This window comes from Nycticebus coucang, chromosome 10, assembly GCF_027406575.1.
Source record: "Nycticebus coucang isolate mNycCou1 chromosome 10, mNycCou1.pri, whole genome shotgun sequence".
Lineage (NCBI taxonomy): Eukaryota > Metazoa > Chordata > Mammalia > Primates > Lorisidae > Nycticebus > Nycticebus coucang.
Window position 1 is genome coordinate 111,120,615 of NC_069789.1, and position 22,149 is coordinate 111,142,763.

The following is a 22,149-nucleotide window of genomic DNA, read 5'->3' on the forward strand; positions in this document are numbered from 1 at the left end:
GTGTGTTGAGAGAAAGAGTGGACAGACTCCCCAGCTCTCTCCCCAGCACACAAAGAGAGGCAGAGGCTGTGCCCTGATCAAGAGGCATGAACCTGGGCCCATCTACTAATCTACTAATAAGTGAATTTTTTTCAAGTGAATGAAGATCAGAGTATTCCTAGGAAGTGAAACCCATGTATACCAAGAGTCAACTTTCTATATATGTGTACATGGGTTCAGCAGGGCCAATGGCCACATGTGGGTATGCATGGATTTGGGTATACTCAAGAGTCCTAGAACTAATTCCCTGCATGTACCAAGGGGCAACTATAATTATAAACTGTACTAGCATTGAAAGGGACTTCCTCATCGGGGAGATAAATTTGTCATCTAGAAAGTGTGTGGTTCCCCTTTCCTGATAACTGAGACAGTACCTGAGTGTCAGGTTTATGCCTTTATTTTCTGAGACAGATTCTCACTCTGTCACCCTGGGTAGAGTCTCATGGCCTCAGCCTAGCTCACAACAACCTCAAACTCTGGGCTCAAGCCATCCTGTTGCCTCAGCCTCCCGAGTAGCTGGGACTATAGGCATCTACCACAATGCCCTGCTAACTTTTCTATTTTTAGCAGAGATGGGGCTCTCACTCTTGCTCATGCTGTTCTCGAAATCCTAACCTCAAGCGATCCTCCACCCTCGGCCTCCCAGAGTGCTGGGATTATAGGCATGAGTCACAGTGCCCGGCCAGCTTTTTCTTTCATGAACCTCAGAACTTATCCAGATTCTGCTTATTACTCACTTTCAAGGCCACTTCCTCATTTTCAGGTATGGGTTATAGCAGCACCCACTCCAGGTACTAAATCTGCACCACTTTGCTGGGGCTGCCATAACAAAGTACTACAGCTCGGGGGGGCTCACACAACTGGAAGTCCGAGATGGAGGCACTGGCAGTCCTGGCTCCTTCTGAGGAGGGAGAAGCTGCTCCTGGTCTCACTCCTCAGCATGTAGGTGCCACCCTGCCTGTGTCTGCGCATCATCTTCCCTCTGTGCATGTCGGTTTCTATTCAAATGCCCCCTTTTCACAAGGACACCAGACGTACTGGATTATGACTCAACCTAGAGACTTCATTTTAACTCGATGGATTTTGCAAAGAGCCTACCTCCAGATAAGTCACACCCCGAGCTCCTGATTGTCAGGAATCCAACATGCATGTTTTTGTGGGGAGACATGATTCAACCCTTCACAACGGTGTGTTTTCCACACTCTCAGCTGTTTTCCAGGGGTTCATTTACACATGGTAAGTGGCATGTTTCCTGAGGGGATGTAGAGTCTCTTTTCTCTACTCCAGAATGCACAATCACATCACAAATGGAGTCCAACAAGGCAAAGTTGTTAAGTTTTCAAACCTTTAATCCCAAAACAGATCACAGCCAGGTCAGACCCTGAGATTCTGCCCCACTTCCCCCAACCCAACCGGAGCTCCAGAGTGAGTCAATCCATACCCAGAAAATGGAGACCTCCCTGGCCACATCCCTACAACCTACTTACTCATCAGGTCCCACCAGCCTTCCCTGGGGACCCTCGTTTGCAAAAAGCCTCTTCTCAGGCCCCCCCACCCCCACCAGCCCCCAGGCAGCTCAGATACAGCCACCTAGAAAACCATATTTACAGAAGGAAAGGATGTGGGTGCAAAAGGCAGGGAGAACAGTTTCTCTAGGGGATGGAGAGAGATTTGGAGGATATTTTGGAGAGAGTAAAAGGGCTTGGCAGCTGCTTAGAGAAAGTTCACTGGTTGCTCTAGGTGGCTTGGTGACCCCTCTTGGGACAGAGGGATTCCCAGGGCCAAGAAGACAGGGTGAGCCCCAGAAAGCAGCCACCCCCCAGGAGCAGGAGCAGGCTGGCCCCCACACCGCAGCCCAGAGACCAGGAGTATTCATAGGCCAGGGGCGGCACCGGAGGAGGCTCAGGGTTGACCCTCTGCAGCAGGGCACGCACGGAATGCCGGAACACCTCCAGGCTTACCAGGAGCAGCAGGCCTGCAGGGAGAGAGGACGGGGTGGCCCTCAGGTCCCAGCATCTCCCCCAGTATGCTCCTTTATATGCCCACTCAACCCAGAAGCCCAGGAGAATCCTGGACACCTCTCACTCTTGAATTTGAAATACCCAACACCTGCAACGTGACAGGCACCATTTTTGAAGCTAGTGATATAGAAGGAAACAAGACACAAATTCACAGAGAAAGAAGGAGGATTGATGGCTGCCAAGGGAGAGGAAAAGGAGGAGTTGGTGTTTATTGAGTATGGAATTTCAGCTGGGAAGATGAAAGGAGTTCTGGAGAGAGAGGGTGGTGGTGGCTGTACGACAGTGTGAATGTGACGCAGGCCCCAGAACTGAAACCCAGGTAAAAGGCAGATGCAGAATCGCAGCTAGCCAGGAGGAACGAGGCCTGTATTCTGCAGCACTACAGGGTAGAGAATATGCTCAACTACAACTTAGTGTATAGTTTCAAAAAGCTAGAAGAGGCCAGGCCCAGAGGCTCACACCTGTAATCCCAGCATGTTGGGAGGCCAAGGCCAGTGGATCACTTGAGGTCAGGAGTTCGAGACCAGCCTGAGCAAAAGGAAGACCCCTGTCTCTACTGAAAATAGGAAAACCAACTGTGCATTGTGGTGGGCACCTGGAGTCTCAGCTACTTAGGAGGCTGAGGCAGGAATGTCCCTTGACACCAAGAGTTTGAGGTTGCTGTCAGCTCCGATCACACCACTGCACTCTAGTTCAAGTGACAGAGCAAAACCCTATCTCAAAACAAACAAAAAGCTAGGTGGATTTTGAATGTTCACAACACTGAGAAATAATTAAAGTTTGAGGTGACCGGTATCTCAATTGCATCCCATAAGCATGTTCTGTTATTATATATACATCAACTAAAATTAAATGGGGAGAAAGGAGGGAAATGGTAAACTTTATGATTGGCATATTTTCCTACTATATATATATATTTTTTTTTTTTTAAGATAGAGTCTCACTCTGTCACCCTTGGTAGAGTACTGCGACGTCATAGCTCACAGCAACCTCAAACTCCCGGCTCAAGAGTTCAGCCTCTCAAGTAGCTGGGACTACAGGTGCCCACCACAATGCCCTGCTAGTTTTTCTACATTTAGTAGAGGTGAGGTCTCAGTCTTGCTCAGGTTGATCTTGAGCTCCTAAGTTCAAGCGATCCACCCACCTCGGCCTCCCAGAGTGCTGAGATTACAGGTGTGAGCCACTCCACCCAGCCTGTCCTACAATTTGTTTTTTTAAAGCAAACACAGGAATTAAGAAACACAAAATTCAAAAAAATAAAAAATTAGGCTCGGCGCCTGTAGCTCAAGTGGCTAAGGTGCTAGCCACATACACCACAGCTGGCAGGTTGGAATCCAGCCCAGGCCTGCCAAACAACAATGACAACCGCAACCAAAAAATAGCCGGGCATTGTGGCAGGCACCTGTAGTCTCAGCTACCTCAGCTACTTGGGAGGCTGAGGCAAGAGAATTGCTTAAGCCCAGGAGTTGGAGGTTACTGTGAGCTGTGATGTCACATCACTCTACCCAGGGTGACAGCTTGAGGCTCTGTCTCAAAAAAAGAAATAATAATAAAAATATAAATAAATAAATAATTTTAAAAAGAGAAACACAAAATTCAAATTAAGATTCCATCAAAGTTTTCTTTTAAAAGAGTGGTGATGGTGGTGGGAGGGTTACAAAATAAAAAGAAAGTCAATCTGTAATGCAATTCAATGAAAACAAAGAAAACAGCAAATGAGAAGAAAAAGAAGGAAATAGGTAAAGAAAGCCACCACTCTCATGGAGCTTATATTCCACTCGGAGAAGACAGATGGTCATCTAAAAACGAAGGCTTGGTCTCGGTGCCCATTGCACAGTGGTTATGATGCCAGCCACATGCACCAAAGTTGGTGGGTTCAAACCCAGCCTGGGCCAGCTAAGCAACAACAAAAAAAAACCCTGCAATGACAACAGCAACAAAAAAAACAGCCAGGCGTTGTGCGGGCGCCTGTAATCCCAGCTACTCGGGAGGCTGAGGCAAGACAACTGCTTTAAGCCCAAGAGTTTGAGGTTGCTGTGAGCTGTGATGTCACAGCACTCTACTGAGGGCAACATAGTGAGACTCTGTCTCAAAATAAATGAATAAAATACAATACAATAAAATAAATAAATAAATAAATAAATAAAAACTAAGGCTTGCAAAACTCAAATGCCTACAAGGGCAACACCAAAGCATAAATATTACACGTGAAGCACTAAAGTGTGGTGAGAACAATGACAAACAGAAGCATCAGTCAACTGCAGCCCTTCAGAAATGGGGACCTAATTTGCCAGCCCTCCTTATTTCTCAAGAATAGCCAGAATTGCTTAAATAAATGATTATTACTTTTATGGCAATTTGTCCAACCTTTAAATGTTGATGCAGAGAAAGCTCTATACCCTGTCTGCCAGACGAGGCACATCTCCTGGCCAGCGCTGGCCTGCAGGCTGCCAAGCTCCAACTTTCAAAGTCAACAAAGGAGGAGACAGGATAACTTCAGAGAATGACACATGATAGAAAGAAAACAAAAACAGGGAGAGTGACACCTGGGGTGGAGTGGGGACATTAGATGCTGTCATCAGGAAAAGTCATCTGAGCCCAGACCTGAAGGAGCAAGGGAAGCCAGCTGTGCACAAAACTAAGGAGTGGCTGGTGCAAAGGTGGCTGTGGTAGTCCAGAGTGCGGTATGTTGAGGAAAAGAACAAAGGTCAGTGTGGCTGGAGCAGAGAGCACGGAGGTGGGGAGAGAGGTGGTTAAGTGGAAACGCAGAGATGGGTGGGACTGAGGTTGTGTAGGACCATCTGAGGGATCCCAGCTGCCCCTGGGATCTGAGGTCCTGGAGTCTGGCCCCAACCTCAGTTCCTGAGCCTCCTTCCTCCCTGCACCCCATTCCCTGTAGTTTTCAAGCAGGCATCTAGAGAATGTAGCCTGGATGTTGTGGTTCAAAGTCCCCTTTATGAGCCCTTTTTTGCTCCATTCAACTCAGCATTAAGGACAGGCAGGAGGCACCCCCCTGCCCCCTTTATTCTTTTGCTAGTTGATTGTGTTCTTCCAGTCATTCAACCAATCTCCACTGAGCTCTTGTTAGAAAGTATATCTAGACAAGACTAGCAAGGTCTCTGTGCTTCTGGAGTTTCATCCAAGAAAGGGAGGTGGATAATAACCACCTAATTGCATTGTTGTGGGCTAAATTGTGTCCCCCCCCAAAAGTTCATGTGTTAGGGTCCTGGCCCCCAGTGCCTCAGGATATGACTGTTTGGACCTTGGTCATGGATGTCTAGCCTCCAGAACTTTGAGGAAACCAATGTCTGTTGTTTAAGCTGCCCAGTCTGTGGTACTATGTTAGATCAGCCCTGGCAGACGAGTACAGACATGAAAGTACGTAATTTCAGGTAGCGATCAATATTATGAAAAAAATCAGGCAGGGTGAGGTCCCCACTGGTCACGAGTCTACTTCAGAGAAGGTGGCTAATGATGGTCTCTCCAAGGTCGTGGCATCTACCGGAGATGTCAATGGTATGAGGGAATGAGACATTGGAGGAGCTGGTGGGAGAACATTCCAGGCTGAGGGGAGATAGCAGTGCAAAAATGCTCTGAGAAAGGAATGAGCTTAGAGGGTCTGAGAGACAGCAAGAGACGGAACCACCGGAAGCCAGGAGCCAACCCACAGAAGCCTTGGAGCCATGCTACTCTAATAGCAGGCACTTCGGGGGCCTTTATCAGGGGAGGAATCAGGATCTGATTTATTATTTAAAAGTCTCACTCAAGGCCCAGCCAGGTGGCTCATGCCCGTAATCCTAGCACTCTAGAGGGAGGCCGAGGCAGGTGGACCCTTTGAGCTCAGAAGTTTGAGACCAGCCTGAGCAAAAGTGAGACCCAGTCTCTACTAAAAATAGAAAAACCAGCCAGTTGTTGTGGTGGGCACTTATAGTCCCAGCTACTCTGGAGGCTGAGGCAAGAGGATTGCTTCAGCCCAAGAGTTTGAGGTTGCTGTGAGCTATGACACCACGGCATTCTACCCAGGGTGACAGAGTGAGACTCTGTCTCAGAAAAAAAAAATCTCACTCGAGCTGCTCTGTGGAGAACTGACTTGAGGAGAGTGAGAGGAGAAACACAGGGGACAGTGAGGAGGCCACAGAAATTACCTCAGGGAAATAAGGTGGTGGCTTGGATCAGGGGGATGGTGAAAATGGAGGGAAGTGTTCACGTGCAAAATCTATTTTCAAGGTAGCACCAATAGCATCTGCTGACTGAATGGACGTGAGGTTACAAAGACAATAAAGTGACCAAGAATGACTTCTAGATTTTTGGTTCAAGTCATGAGTCAGCAAACTGCAGCCTCTGGGCCTCATTGTAGGTATTTACAGTTTTCTGGGCCATATGGTCCCTGTCACAACCACTCGACTCTGTAGTGTGAAAGCAGCCACAGACGGTACGTGAATGAATGAAGTGGCTGGAGGCCAGTGGAACTTTATTTTTGGACCCTGAATTTTGAATTTCATGTAATTTTCATGTGTTCCAAAATAGTATTCCTTTGATATTTTCCCCCCAACCATTTAGCTCACAGTGGAACAAAAACAAATGGCAGGTGGGATTTGGCACCTGGGCCATAGTTCGCTGACCCTTGGCTTTAAGACATTAGTTCTGTGGCGAGAAGCTAACTAAACACCTTCATAACTTATCGCCCCCTCCAGACCTTAGGAGGTGAGGGCCATTGTGATCCCCGCTTTATGTGGAAAAACTGAAGCCTGGAGCTTGGGTCTGAGCCCAGCTGAGTCCACATTGTGGACTATTTTCTTAGCCACTCCATGAGACCCCTTCTGTGATCCAGCCTGGCTTCCTCAGCATGAGCTAAAAAGCCACATGACCCCACCGCTTCTGCCTCGTCACCAGCTGCTCTTCCCACACCACACAAGTGAAGTGGGGCTTCTTTCAGGTCTTTCAATGCACCAAATTCTTTCCAGAGTGAAGCCCCCCCACCTTTTTTTTTTTTTTTGCAGTTTTTGGCCAGAGCTGGGCTTGAACCCGCCACTTCCAGCATATGGGCTGGCGCCCAACTCCTTTGAGCCATAGCGCCGCCCCACCCCCCCTTTTTTTTTTTGAGACAGAGTCTGACTCTGTCATCCTGGGTAAATTGCTGTGGCATCTTAGCTCCCAGTAACCTCAAACTCTTGGGCTAAAGCAATCCTCTTACCTGAACCTGCCAAGTAGCTGGGTCTATAGGCACGCACTACGACACCCAGCTAGTTTTTCTATTTTAAGTAGGGACAGGGTCTCACTCTTGCTCAGGCTGGTCTAGTACTCCTTGAGCTCAAGAAATACACCCTCCCAGAGTGCTGGGATTACAGACATGAGCCACAGCACTGGCCTAATATTAAAGGTCTTATATTAGGAATAAGACCTAATATAATTCCTGCTTGGAATAATTTTCTGCTTACCCCTCCCTGAGCCTACCTTAAGCATCATCATTCTTCTCAGCTCTGCTTAAATTAAAATTCTTTTTTTATTTTTGAGACAGAGTCTCACTCTGTTGCCCTCAGTAGAGTGCTGTGTCATCATAGCTCACGGCAACCTCAAACCCTTGGGCTCAAGCAATCCTCCTGCCTCAGCCTCCCGAGTAGTTGGGACTACAGGCACCCACCACAACTCCTGGCTATTTTTAGGGACAGGGTCTCCCTCTTGCTCAGGTTGGTCTTAAACTCCTGCGCTCAAGCAATCCACCCGCCTCAATTGCCCGGAATGCTAGAATTACAGGTGTAAGCCACCAAGGCCAGGCCCTAAATTTAAATTTTTTTAAAAGGCTTCCCTGACCACCACCACCTTGAGCCGACCTGTTATGTATTTTCCTCATGCTCTTTATCTTTTGTTTGTGTGTGTAGAACTCGTGTACAGCAACACTCTTTACTTTTTCTTTATATCATTCATCGCAGTTGGTAGTTATTAAAATACATTGATTTAGATGAATATTGTCTCTATCTCACTTCTGTCTTCCCACACTGGACTATAAATCCATGTGGGCACAAACTTGTCTGTACCATAGCTCTAAAACACAGAAGCGTACCTGACATATACATCACAGGGAGAGAGACAATATAACTGGAACACATTCTTTTATCTAGGGAGATTTCAAAAGCCCAACCTACTCCAATCCCTGACACCCAATGTAGCCACGGTAATTACAAAATCAGATCCACCATCACTCTCATTTTGTTGTACAATTTGTGGATATGCTCATCCCCAAGACTTCTATTAATGCCATTTACATTGACAACTTCCTGTGCACCCCAAGGGGTGATGTACGTGTGACTGAAATAACAATGTCAGCACCAACTTTCTACCAGGCTGTAAACTCCGTGAGAATATGGGTCATCTTTACCTTCCTCTCATTCTGTCCCCCGGGGTACCCAGCATGGCATCTAGCATTTATTAGGTATTAAAAGAATACTTGTGGCTGGGCATAGTGGTTCATGCCCATAATCCCAGCACTCTGGGTGGCTGATGGGGGCGGACTGCTTGAGAACAGGAGTTTGAGATTGAGCAAGTGTTACTCCCTGTCTCTACTAAAAAAAAAAAAAACTAGCTGGATGTGGTGGTGGGTGCCTAATCCCAGCTACTCAGAATACTGAGGCAAGAGGATTGCTTGAGCCCAAGAGTTTGAGGTTGTTGGCTCGGCGCCCACAGCTCAGTGGCTAGGGTGCCAGCTACATACACTGAGGCTGGCGAGTTCAAACCCAACCTGGGCCTGTTAAGCAACAATGACAACTGCAACAACAACAACCAAATAGCCGGGCGTTGTGGTGGGCACCTGTACTCCCAGCTACATGGGTGGCTGAGGCAAGAGAATCGCTTAAGCCTAAGAGTTTGAAGTTGCTGTGAGCTATGATACCACAGCAATGTACCCAGGGCAACAGGGTAAGACACTGTCCCTCCATCACCACAAAAAACAAAACAAACAAAAAAAAAGAATACTTGTGAATTGAATGGGTGTATGAACAGATGGATAAATAGATGGTTCGAGAGAGGGAAGAAGGAAGAAAAACAGATGGAAGGAAGGGAGGGAAAAAGAGGGAGAAAACTGCCGTAAGAATGAATGGAAGGATAAGTGAATGGCATACGCTTGATAGTTGGATGCATGAGTTCAGGCCTAGTAAATTTCAGCCCAGGGATATAAACAATGTATTTTTATATTATGCAGCTTTTAAGAATTTGGGACTCAGCTCGGCACCTGTGAATCAGGTGGCTAAGGCGCCAGCAACATACACCTGAGCTGGTGGGTTCGAATCCAGCTCGGGCCCAACAAACGACAATGACAGCTACAACCAAAAAATAGTCAGGCATTGTGGCAGGCGCCTGTAGTCCCAGCTACTTGGGAGGTGGAGGCAAGAGAATCACTTGAGCCCAGGAGTTGGAGGTTGCTGTGAGCTGTGATGACAGGGTGACAGCTTGAGGCTCTATCTCAAAAAAAAAAAAAAAAGAATTTGGGACTCGAACCAGATCTTTTTGATTCCCTATTGATTTCACAGGGCCATATTTTGCACCAGCATCCCTGTCACCATCCAAAGAACCCTTTCCAGCTTGGTTACCTAGACTTTGACATTTTCTATGTCACCTTCTCAGAGTGGACCCCTCCAACTCCCTGCAGTAAATCAAGGCTCTCATCGTGCAGCCTCACAGCACACTGCTTCTCCTTCAGAGCAATTCCTCCAGTTTGTAATTGTGAGATTATTGTGTTATTTCCACATCTTTAATCAGGGGGTAATCTCTACGAGGCAGCTTTCTGTTCTGTATTACTCTCCTAATATTACACATACATATATATACACAATCAGCCTTCTGTACCTGAGGGTTACATAGCCAAGCATTCAACCAACCATGGATCAAAAATATTGGAGAAAAGAAGGATGGTTACATCTGTGCTGAACATGGACAGACCTTTTCTCTTATTATTATTTTCTAAACAATACATTGTATCAACTATTTACATAGCATTTACATTGTACCAGGTATTAGAAGTAATCTAGAGATGACTTATAGTACACAGGAGGATGTACAGGGGTTATATGCTAATCCTACACCATTTTATATAAGGGACTTGAGCACCCATGGATTTTGGCGTCTCTGGAGAGTCCTGGAACCAAACCCACAGGGATACCCAGGGGGACTCTGGAGATCTGTGTGTGTTCCAGTGAATTAAACAAACAAATGAATAAAATGAAAGGGTATGACTGGATTTTTTTTCTCCTTTATCCAGGGAGGTCTCTAAAGCAACAATAATGTTGTCATTATAATTTTCCACCCAGGTATGCCTTCAAAACGCCTAGCATGTCTCTAGGGCTTCATCTTGGGTTAGGCCTCTACCTCATTAATCAAAGCCACCATGTACACTTCTGCAAGCTCACTTTGCATTAGGCTCTGATCTTTATTCTTTTCCTCAAAGTTGTGAAGTCTTTCAGTCTTTGCACATGCTGTTTCATCACCACCATTACCACCACCGTCACCGTCACCGTCACTATCACCATCACAGTCAACATCACCACCACCAATGGCAACATCAACATAATCTGTTGCCACCACAATGGTCACCATTGTACTTTGGATAATTCCTATTTATCCTTCAATTCTCAGAGCAAATGACACTTCATTGAGGAGCTTCTCTGACACACACTCCCACCACAGTGTGAACCCTTAATATACTTTATCATAACTCTCACCACAATGATAGTTGAATTATTATTTGTGTAATTATTGGTTACAGACTATGTCTGGCTCTATGAGAACAGACACAGTGTCTCTCCTATTGGATCTTGGATCTCTAGCTCTTGGAACATAGTAGGTTCTCATAATACATCAAGAATAAAGAAATGAAGTTTCTATAATTAATGATGTTTCTATCCACGAAGAAAATATTTAACCCAATAAGGAAAGCAAAGCCCAGAAAATAAAAGGTACCTTCCTAAGATGATGACACAGGGCACAGCCTAGGCTAGAATTTAAACCACATGGCTCCCAGTTAAGCATTCATTCCATAAAACCATTCTGAGCTGACAAAGATCCTGCAAAAACATAGTTTCCAAGACGCAATAATGAGGTGAGATGATAGACATACTTTGACATACGAAGACCTAGTTTTAAGTCCCACATCTTCCATCACTGATTGTGTTACCATGAGGATTTCTTTTTTTTTTTTTTTTTTTTGGAGACAGAGTCTCAAGCTATCACCCCAGGTAGAGTGCTGTGGCATCACAGCTCACAGCAACCTCAAACACTTGAGCTCAAGTGATTTTCTTGCCTCAGCCTCCCAAGTAGCTGGGACTACAGGTGCCCACCACAATGCCCAGCTATTTTGTTGTTGTTGTTGCAGTTGTCATTGTTTTAGGTGGCCCGGGCCAGGTTCAAACCCGCCAGCCTCGGTGTATGTGGCCGGCGCCCTGCCCACTGAGGTACGGGCACCATCCTACCATGAGGGTTTCATCTGACTTCTCTGAGTCTCAATTTTCTTATCTATCAAATGAAAAATAGCAACCCTTACCTAGTAGCACTGTTGTAAGGATTTGAACTAGATGTACAATAAATTGAAATTTTTATTATTGAGGACTACATTTCACAAGATGTAGCATTTTATTTAAACCCTCAACTCCAAGAATATAGTAGTCTTTGCAGACCTTAGCTACTGAATCTAAAAGAGTATTTGAAGACAATCCACTTCTGAACCAAAAAAATAAAAAACAGGGGCCTGAAACTCTTCCTTATTTGAACCTACTATAGCTGATGGGCTTCCCTGTCCTCAGAGCATGAAATAATGTTCAGAAACCTCCCCAGCATGCTGTAATGTTTGGAGTCTCCAGGTCCAATTCTAAAACAGGGTCTGGAGAGCCTCCAATTCCCAGCTAACAACATGACTCAGAATGTTCCCATTTTTGAGACTTCTGTGGTCCTTGAGTTTTCTCCAGCTCCTAGCACTCAACAGTGCTTGGAGACCCCAACTTCTAGCATGCAGCAATCCTTGGAGACCCCAGGCCCAAATCTCAAGGAGTATTTGGAGACTCTCCAATCCTCGGCCAACATCAGGGCTTAGAATTCCCCCATCTTTGAGCCTCCTATAGACTCTTTTTTTTTTTTGGTAGAGAGAGTTTCACTTTATGGCCCTCGGTAGAGTACCATGGCATCACATAGCTCACAGCAACCTCCAGCTCCTGGACTTAAGCGATTCTCTTGCCTCGGCCTCCCAAGCAGCTGGGACTACAGGCGCCTGCCACAAAACCCGGCTATTTTTTTGTTGCAGTTCGGCCGGGGCCGGGTTTGAACTCGCCACCCTCAGCATATGGGGCCAGCACCCTACCAACTGAGCCACAGGTGCCGCCCCCTCCTATAGACTCTTGAACTACCCCACTCAACTCCCAGCGTGAAACAGTGCTTGAAGATTCCACTCCCATTGCAATGGTGCATAGAGATCCCATGTCCCATCATGCAACAGTGCTTGGAGCCCCTACTCCTAACTTGCAATGATACGTAGAGATTCTATCTCCCAGCATGCAACAGTGCTTGGAGCCCCTACTCCCAACTTGCAATGATACATAGAGATCCCATCTCCCAGCATGCAACAGTGCTTGGAGCCCCTACTCCTAACTTGCAATGATACGTAGAGATTCTATCTCCCAGCATGCAACAGTGCTTGGAGCCCCTACTCCCAACTTGCAATGATACATAGAGATCCCATCTCCCAGCATGCAACAGTGCTTGGAGCCCCTACTCCCAACTTGCAATGATACGTAGAGATCCCATCTCCCAGCATGCAACAGTGCTTGGAGCCCCTACTCCTAACTTGCAATGATACGTAGAGATTCTATCTCCCAGCATGCAACAGTGCTTGGAGCCCCTACTCCCAACTTGCAATGATACATAGAGATCCCATCTCCCAGCATGCAACAGTGCTTGGAGCCCCTACTCCCAACTTGCAATGATACATAGAGATCCCATCTCCCAGCATGCAACAGTGCTTGGAGCCCCTACTCCCAACTTGCAATGATACATAGAGATCCCATCTCCCAGCATGCAACAGTGCTTGGAGCCCCTACTTCCAACTTGCAGTGGTGCAGAGAGAGCCCATCACTCAGCATGCAACAGAGCTTGGAGATCTTCCCAGTCTACAATGTCCTAAGCCTCCAGGCTCTCAATCCTCACCTGAGAGGCCAAAGCAGACAGCTCCAACTCGGAGCAGGAACTCTGCACCTTTGCTGAGCACCATGAGGATACAGAGGCATCCTAAGGCCATGACTGTCAGGCCAAGCACTGCTATCACGGCAGCTGCCAGATTCACTTCTGTAAGGAGGAGAGAAGGAAGAAGCAGAAAACATGGAATGTAGGGAGTGGGGAAGACTCATCTATAGGGACTCAGAACCAGACAGATGTAAGATTCAGGACCAGAGAGGAATTTTCAAGCAGAAGATCATCCAACCCAACATTTTATTTATACTGTTTAAAGAAGTAAGACACAGAGAGGGTTAGTTATTTGCCTAAAGACACAGAGCAAAAAGGAGACAGAATCAGGATTATAAAAAGGTGGGAATTACCAATCATTAACTTATGATCTGGTCACCATTTGTTTACAAGGAAGAAACTGAGGCAGTGGGGTATGAAGGAGACAATGGTGAAGGAAAGTGGTGTATTAAGTGGAATGATCCAAGTTGGAATCCTCCCCGACCACTTCCTAGGTGGAAGACTCTGGTAAAGACTCTGCTTCAGTTTCCTCGTCTAGAAAATCAGGAACAAAATCTCTATCTGGGTGGGCTGTCATAAGAATTAGAGGTCACTAGCCGGGCGTTGTGGCGGGGGCCTGTAGTCCCAGCTACTCGGGAGGCTGAGGCAAGAGAATCGCTTAAGCCCAGGAGTTGGAGGTTGCTGTGAGCTGTGTGACGCCACGGCACTCTACTGAGGGCCATAAAGTGAGACTCTGTCTCTACAAAAAAAAGAATTAGAGGTCACATAGTAAAGTGAGTGCCCAGTGTGTTTCACTACCTCAGAGGCACACAGCAGCTTGCCCAACCTCACACAGGGTAAGAGCAAGAGAAAAAGAAGAAGGTAAAGAACCACCACCATTTATTGAGGACCTACTATGTGCAGGCTCCACACCAAGTATCTTAGGTGCATCATCCCATTAAATCTCTACAAAGGCCAGGGATTCAGGACATAAGCCAAATTCTCTTACTGGTGGAGACACTGAGCCTGTGCCGTGATGGGGAGTCAGGGGTTAGAGCTGAAAGGGCAAAGTCTTCAGAGCTGCATTGTTCATTACAGTAACCACCAGCCCCATGTGGCCACTTAATTCTAAATTGACTCTTCAATTAAACCAAATTTAAAACTCAGTTCCTTCAACACACCAGCCACATTCCAAGCGTTCGGTAGCCAAGTGTGTCCAGTGGCTCCCAGATGGTTCAGTCACAGAATATTTCTGTTTTCACAGAAGAGTCTGCAAGAGAGTGCTGCTTTAAAGTCAGAACTCTTTAGAGTCAGAATCCTGCTCCAGTCTCTGCCACTTCTTGGGGAAAAATAATTGTAACCATTTCTGGACTTCCATTTTCTCATCTGGAGGGTTATAGAAAAGACTGGTGAGCATATAAACGAGCCCCAAGTGCCATGCTTACCACGTGGTACATGCGCATTTGTGACATGTTAAACATTTGCCCAAAGTCCCACAGCATGTGGCATAGGCAGAACTAGGGGTAAGAGTGTAAGGCACAGGGCTTTGGAGAATAATGTCCCCATCATTGACTCTCCTGCCACCACTCCCCAGAGATGGGACATCTGCAGACTAAAGAAGCCAAGCCCATCCTAGGATAAGGCAGAGGAAGGGACAGTGCTATCAAGAGCTCACTCCTCCACCAGCTGTGGTGGCTCATGCCTGTAATTCCAACACTCTGGGAGGCCAAGATGGGTGAATTGCTTGAGCTCAGGAATTCGAGATCAGCCTGAGCAAGAGTGAGACCCCATGTCTGCTAAAAGTAGAAATATTAACTGGGCGTGGTGGCAGGTGCCTATAGTCCCAGCTACTTGGGAGACTGAGGCAGGAGGATCTCTTGAGCCCAAGAGTTTGAGGTTGCTGTGAGCTATGATGATGATGCTGGCATAGTACTCCACCCAGGGATGAAGATTGAGACTGTCTCAAAAATAAATAAATAAATAAAAGGAACCCACTCCTCCAGCATGGTCAGTATATCCTCTACCCCTCACCTAGCACAGGGTGAAAAGTTCTCACCTTTCTTTGTGGTTCTCTGGAAGATGTGTGCATTCTCTCCTGTGGTGAAGAATTTAAAATAGGTGCAGTTTGCTTCTGTGGAAGCAGAAGAGAGAAAAGAGGAGGTGATGATACGAAATCCCTGGTGCCAGCGCAGGGCTTGATGCTTATGGCTTACAAAAGCCTAAAACTAGGGCCTTAGCACCCCTGATACACAGAGGAGAAAACCGATGCTCAGAGATCTAAAAGCCACGTGTGCCACACCCCATTCAGGAGTTGGGATTCCAACCAGGAGCTGTGAGGTCCAGATCTGTGGCCTTGCGTGGGCCCTAAACCTCTCTGGGCCTCTGATTCTAGGCCTCCCTCTTTAAAATGAGATAATAATCTCTTTCCTGGCCCCTTCACATGGGATTGTTGAGGGTAAAATGAGATTAGAAATGATAATCGTGGGCGGCGCCTGTGGCTCAGTGGGTAGGGCGCCAGCCCCATATACCGAGGGTGACAGGTTCGAACCCAGCCCCAGCCAGCTGAAACATCAGTGGCAACTGCAACAAAAATAGCCAGGAATTGTGGTGGGCGCCTGTAGTTCCATGTACTCAGGAGGCTGAGACAAAAGAATTGTTTAAGCCCAGGAGTTGGAAGTTGCTGTGAGCTGCGGTACCACGGCACTCTATCCAGGACAACAGCTCTGTCTCAAAAAAAAAAAAAGAGTGAGACCCTATCTCTACTAAAAATAGAAAAGCTGAGGTAAGAGGATCACTTGAGCCCAAGAGTTTGAGGTTGCTGTGAACTATAATGCCACAGCCCTCTACCTGGTGCAACAGAGTGAGACTCTGCCTCATGAAAAGCAAATAAAAAAGAAAGAAAAGAAATGATAATCACTTTATCCAACAAAGTACAGCAACATACAGGGAATATAAAAGCTAAAAGACTCAGGAAAGATTCCATCTCAAAATGGACTCCTTTCTTGGGCAGCGCCTGTGGCTCAGTGAGTAGGGCGCCAGCCCCATATACCGAGGGTGGCAGGTTCAAACCCGGCCCCAGCCAAACTGCAACAAAAAATAGCCGGGTGTTGTGGCAGGCATGTAGTCCCAGCTACTCGGGAGGCTGAGGCAAGAGAATCGCCTAAGCCCAGGAGCTGGAGGTTGCTGTGAGCCGTGATGCTACGGCACTCTACCGAGGGCGATAAAGTGAGACTCTGTCTCTAAAAAAAAAAAAACAAGGACTCCTTTCTCAAACACACACACAGTACCTACAGATTAGCAAGAAGAGAGGGTAAAATGGGGAAAGGATGTGAATGGTCATTCATCAGGGCAATCCCCAAGTACATGAAGAGATGCCTTACTTCACCAGGATCACAGAAATGCAACTGAAATCAGCAGGGAAGCACCACTTTTGATAAATTAGGCCGGCAAATTTTAAAAGGGTAATATCGAGGATTTGGAAGGATAAGAGGAAAGAACTGGAAGTGTAAACTCGTATTAGTCTTTTTGGAAGCCACTCTGAGGTATTTTATGAAATGACCCTACAACTCAAAAATCTCACTCCTGGGTATATATCTGAAAAGAAAAACATATAGGAACATATATGCAGATGTTCACTGAAGCATTGTCTATAATTAATGTGGAGTCAAACCAACTTAGGTGTCCATCTCCAGAACAGAGAAGTAATGTGATGATTCTCCCTGTAAAAACCTCCCCATCACATAATAGCCATGAGCTAGGATAACATGAAATGAGATGGAGAGATTTGAGAAACACAATGTTGATCAAAAATAAAAAAAATTAAGGCCGGGCGCAGTGGCTCACACCTATAATCCTAGCACTCTAGGAGGCCAAGGTGGGTGATTGCTTGAGCTCAAGAGTTTAAAACCTGCCTGAGCAAGAGTGAGACTCGGTCTCTACTAAAAATAGAAAAACTAGCCAGGCATAGTGGTGGGCAACTGTAGTCCCAGCTACTTGGGAGGCTGAGGCAGGAGGATCACTTGAACCCAAGAGTTTGAAGTTGCTGTGAGCTATGATACCAGCATGGCACTCTACCCAGGGCTACAGAGTGAGACTCTGTCTCGAAAAAAAAACATTCAAAAACAGACAAAGTGGCATGAGGGAAAAAAATTCAAAAACAGGACAAAATCTATAGCATGATCTCATGTATATAAAACATGTACATATATAAGACCATATATTTTTCAAGTCAGAACATGAATATACATCAAATATATTACATGAGTTAGAAAGAAATTTAAAAAGTGTAAAATGAAGTGCAAGGAAGATTTTGCAAAGGTTGATAATGATTTTGTGACAAAACTGAGGAGTGTGATTTACCCAGCTTTATGTTTGTAAGGGCCAAGAAACCCTAACTTTATTAAGATACTTTCTTAACTGCATTTTAGAGCTAGAACTTCCCTCAGAACTCACCTAGCCCACCCTACTCTCTTATCCTACAGATGGGAAAACTGAGGCACAGAAAGGGGAAAAAGAGATCGAGAACAAAAGGGGTAAAGAAAAATAGGAGAGGGAATAAGATGTCTGGTCAGTAGCGGGAGGTGTAAGTTACTACCCTGCACCAGCAAGAAGTGAGGGATGTTCAGTGTCACAAAGGGAAGAGTGAGGTTTTTTGCAGCAGTCAGTTTGAGAAACATGATCTTCTTCCACGAAGGAAGTGTGAAGTCCCTTCTGGGACAAGATGGAGTGTCTGGCATCCCATTTTGGCTACGAATGACTAAGGACATCCTGCCTCTTGACCCCCAAAGGATATGGCGTATCCCATCTAAAGAAGTATAGAGTATGGATCAGCCCTCTTGAAGCCAAGGGAGAGAGGGAATGTCTTCTGATGGGCAGTGGGAAGTGTGGGCTGTCTCTCTGAGATAATGAAGATTGTGAGATGTCCTCTGAGAGGCTGGGATTGTGGGGTGACAGTAATAGCCCTGTAAGGAGATTGAAGTTCTTTCTAACCAATAGAAAGGACAGCAAGCGATGTGAAGGACTCCACATTATGCAGTGAGGTGGGATGGAAATTCCCCTCCAATGGGGCAAGAAACTTTGGGTCCACTTTATGGACTAGTGAGATGTGATGTAATGTAGCTATTAAGAACAAAGACAATCAGGGCTCAAATCCCATACAAGCAGCCTGGGTACATAGACCGAGGGACTGAAATGTCTTTCTCCTCATTTTTCTCTTCTGTAGATTGAGGGTGATAACTATTCATGGGGTTGCCATTATGGTTAATTAGTTAAAGCATTTAGAATAGAACCGAGCACTACATAGGCATCTAATATTTTTATTATCAGGTCATCTGTTCTACAAAAGTTGGGATCCCAAGGGGCAAAACCTAGCCCATCTGCAGCAGTGAAATATTTCCGAGAGCCCACCTGGACGTCGCATGAGTAGCTCAGGCAGCGAGGGGTGCCTGACACCCTTTGGTGTTACGGAGGACCTGAAACACACTATCTGGGGCCCTACAATGCAAGACATCATATCTGGAGAAGTGAAGGATGAGAGAAACACCATTTGGATCCCAGAAAAACAGGAAATACTCTCTAAGAGGGGTACTGATTATAGGACATTCTTTGGAGAGAAAAGAACAATAGACATCTCATATGGGTAATCAAATATATGACAACCTGGATAGGCTCTGAGGGGCGTCAGATATTTTCCTCGGGTCAGTAGAGATAGAATGAGATGTCATCCAGTTCCCAAGAGGTATATAGAATGTTCCATTGGCGAAAGTTCATGGCGTGTCCTATTGGACTATGGGATATCTCTCCAGCAAAGCCAGGAGTATAAGAAAGTGAGGGCCATGGAGGTGTCCGTAAAAGAAAATGAGAAGGGTTGGTACGCCCAGCCTGGACATTTAGAGGCAAGAGGGACAGGAAATGAAGGAGAGCATTTCTAGGAGGCATAAGGTCTGCTCTGGGATTCTTTAGGAGGTCTCTGGTGAGAGTGTCATTTGGTGGAATCAGTGGATGGGAACAGGCGGAGATTCTACTTAGGGGTAAGCATTAAGCTGGTCTATGTCCCAGGGCTCACAGGGTGGGAGTGCAGACTGTCTCCAGGGTGGAAGTACAAGCTGGCTGCAGGAGCCCAGACTGTCTTCCTGGGGCACAGGCTGCCTCAGGGGGTGCAGAAGTTTCTGGGGGATGCAGGCCATCTGGTGTGGGCACATGCTGTCTGAAAGTACCAGCTGTGTTGGAATAGCAAATTGGGTCTAGGGACACAGCAAGGTTTATCTAGGGACATCGGATCTCTGGAGCTACTGGCTTGTTTAGGAGGACCCAGTAATGCCTGGGAACACTGGCTGTGTTTGGCAGAAGGGGCTTTGGGGTCATGGAATGATCTGGGAGCATAGACACTGGTCTGAGGGTACAAGTTAGTCTGAGGGCAGAGGCTATAATTAAGACACAGGCTGGTCTGGAGGGTACAGGGTAGTTGGGGGGTTTAGGATGCTCTTGGGGCCCAGGCTCTCTTTGGCAGCATGAATAATGGAGGGATACAGCCTGGTCTAAGGTCACAGGATGCAGGATGGGGGTGCAGGATAACCTGGTAGTTTACGCTAGTCTAGGACTACAGCCATACCCAGGGCAGAGGTCATAGCTGATTGCAAGTTCTAAGGCACAGTTGACATGGAGGCACAGGTTTGCTGGGGTCCCAGACCCTAGCTGAGGGTACAGGCTGGTTGGGGCACAGACTAGTCTTGGGAAGACAAGCTATGATGTTCTCTGGGGGTAAGGCATAGGGCTCAGCTGGGTCTGGGGCTCAACCTCTCTCTCCTTTCTCTCCCTCCCCAGTTTATGGGATCAGAGGCTGATGTGGGCTCTTTCTGAGGATGCCAGGTCTCTTTCTCTGAGGGCATGGGCAGTTTCTGCGGTGTGGTTTTCTGAGACACGGGCCCCTTTCTCACACCCTGTCTGCCTGCGGGACACAAGCCCTGGCTCAGGGCGGCGGCCGCTCACCTCCGGGCAGCTCCGCGGGGCCGCAGGTCTCTCTGCCCGCGGGCACATCAGCCTGCCACAGTCGTTTGGTGCACACCTTCCACAGCCCCAGGTGGGCGGCGTCGCAGACGGCGCTGCCGTTGGCCTTGTAGGTGTTGAGCTCCACCCAGAACTCGGTGCCCACGGACAGCACCGCCAGCGTGGCGCCCACGGTGGCCAGCAGCAGCGCCAGCTTGATCTTCCCCTCGCGCTCGGGCGTCAGCTCCGACGCCTTCTGCCCGCGAGCCCGCCGGCGGCCAGCGGCCCCCCGCCGCCGATTCTCCTCTTGCATGAAGAAGTTGGACCACATCATCATCCTCGCGGCCTGCCGGCTGGGCTGAACAACTCAGAGGAAGCAGAGCGGAGCAGGAGTCCTGGGCGGCTGGAGGGGCTGAGTCCCTGAGGACTATTAAAGAGCAAGGTGCGACCGGGTCCACCCTGCAACCTCAGTTGGGAAAGTTGAGGTGGCCTCTGGGATTTAGAAAAGAAAAAACTGGATCCCTGAGCTGGGGGTGCCTGAGGTTCAGAAGCCCTGAGGTGCCCTCAAGAACTTAGCAAAGAAAATGGGGCCCAGAGAAAAAGCAAGGTCCCCCTGAGGCCCAGAGAACCTGTGTTCCCAGGAGGAAGAATGAGCGCCCAGCCGAAGCTCGGGGGGGGTTGCTGGGGTCCCTGGAAAGATAAAAAAAGGGAAACTGGTCTTCCTGAAGGAAGTGTTTGGAGCACCCCACTAGGGCTCAGAGTTTGGGGGTGCCCAGGAAGGGAACTTGAGTTTGAAAGGAGAGGTAGCTTGGGTTCCTTTAGGCGCAGGGTTTGAGGACAGGGGACTTGGGATTCAGAAAAGGAAACAGCAGGTCCCCCCTGGGGCTCCCAGAGGCAGAGAGACCCCAGCCTTCAGGGAAGAGCAGTGGCAGAGTCCTGGCTGGAATTCAGGAAAAGGGGTTGGGGGGTCTCCCTGGCCATTTAACACAAGAGATCAGAGAAGGTCTCTACTGAGGCTGGGAAACACAGGGCAGTCCAGAAAAGTGCTATCTCCCCTGGGGCTCAGAAGAGGGCCTGGGGCCCCCACTAGGGCTCAGACCAAGGGTCACAATGTACCCCCAGGGTTCAAAGGACAACTGGGACCCAAAAGGGGCTCTGATTCCCTTTGGGATTTCTGCGGCCACCTCCCCCAGGCTCCCAGGGCCTGCCGGGCCCCGACGGCTCCAGGCTCAGCTCCGGGTCAGGCTCTCCCCTCAGACCTCCCACCCCCGTGTCCTGGCCAGGGGCCCCTCTCTTTGTCCTGCCTCCGCCCCGCGCAGCCCCCAGCTCCGCAACGCCTCCGAACCGTCCGCCTCCGGCCGCCAGCGCCTGCTCCGTCGCCGGGCTGGCCCCTCCGCGCCCTCCTGGCCTCGCCCCCATCCGCCCACCCCCTTCACCCGCCTGGGCTATTTCGGGCGCGACCCGTAAATAACACCCGCACCTGTCGCCTGGCGCCTGTTGCCATAGGGATCCCGGGTATTTTAAGGGGACAGAGAGGGTAGGAAGGAGGCCGCCCAAGGAGGAGGGGCTGGGGCCGGGTCCTGAAAAGCCTGATGGAGACTGATTCCCGTAAGGCACAAGAGCAGGGGCTGAGAAGCCCAGGTCTAGAACACGGAGCCCGCAGAGAGGGGGCAGGTGGGCCAACCTGAACTGCTGCGTCCCCAGGAGAAGGGGCTGGGGCCTGGGTCCCTGTTCTGGGAAAAGAGGGGCAGGGGCCCCAGACCCCTGGCATTGAAGGAGGAGAGGCCCAATTCCTGGGCCTGGGGGCCGATGGGGCTGGGGGATTGGGCCCCTTGGTCTGAAGGAGGAGAGGATTGGGTATGAGTCCTTGGGTCTGAGAAAGATGGGGGCTGGGGACCCAGTCCCTGGT

General features: G+C 48.1%; 1 protein-coding gene across 3 annotated transcripts; it reads right to left on the reverse strand.

Moving 5' to 3' along the window:
* Window positions 1-1,398: 1,398 nt before the first annotated feature.
* CACNG6 (calcium voltage-gated channel auxiliary subunit gamma 6) lies at window positions 1,399-21,608 on the reverse strand. Of its 3 annotated transcripts, XM_053608136.1 has the most exons (5): window positions 21,586-21,608; window positions 20,244-20,930; window positions 15,313-15,387; window positions 13,242-13,379; window positions 1,399-2,014 (listed from the first exon to the last, which is right to left on the reverse strand). In XM_053608136.1, the coding sequence occupies exons 2-5, from the start codon at window positions 20,575-20,577 to the stop codon at window positions 1,776-1,778; spliced, it is 786 nt and encodes a 261-aa protein (XP_053464111.1). In that variant the 5' UTR covers window positions 20,578-20,930; window positions 21,586-21,608; the 3' UTR covers window positions 1,399-1,775. The 3 variants fall into 3 exon arrangements, with proteins under 3 accessions (XP_053464111.1, XP_053464110.1, XP_053464112.1); XM_053608135.1 differs by lacking the exon at window positions 21,586-21,608 and having other exon boundaries at window positions 20,244-21,119; XM_053608137.1 differs by lacking the exons at window positions 15,313-15,387; window positions 21,586-21,608 and having other exon boundaries at window positions 20,244-21,119.
* Window positions 21,609-22,149: the final 541 nt, after the last annotated feature.

Bases quoted from the DNA above. Each gene is read 5' to 3' on its own strand.
- CACNG6 (XM_053608136.1), bottom strand. From the start codon at position 20,577: ATGATGATGTGGTCCAACTTCTTCATGCAAGAGGAGAATCGGCGGCGG. The intron at 15,388-20,243 runs GTGAGCGGCCGC...CTGCTTCCACAG, and splicing joins CCCCGCGGAGCTGCCCGGAG to AAGCAAACTGCACCTATTTT. The intron at 13,380-15,312 runs GTGAGAACTTTT...TCCTCCTTACAG, and splicing joins CCAGAGAACCACAAAGAAAG to AAGTGAATCTGGCAGCTGCC.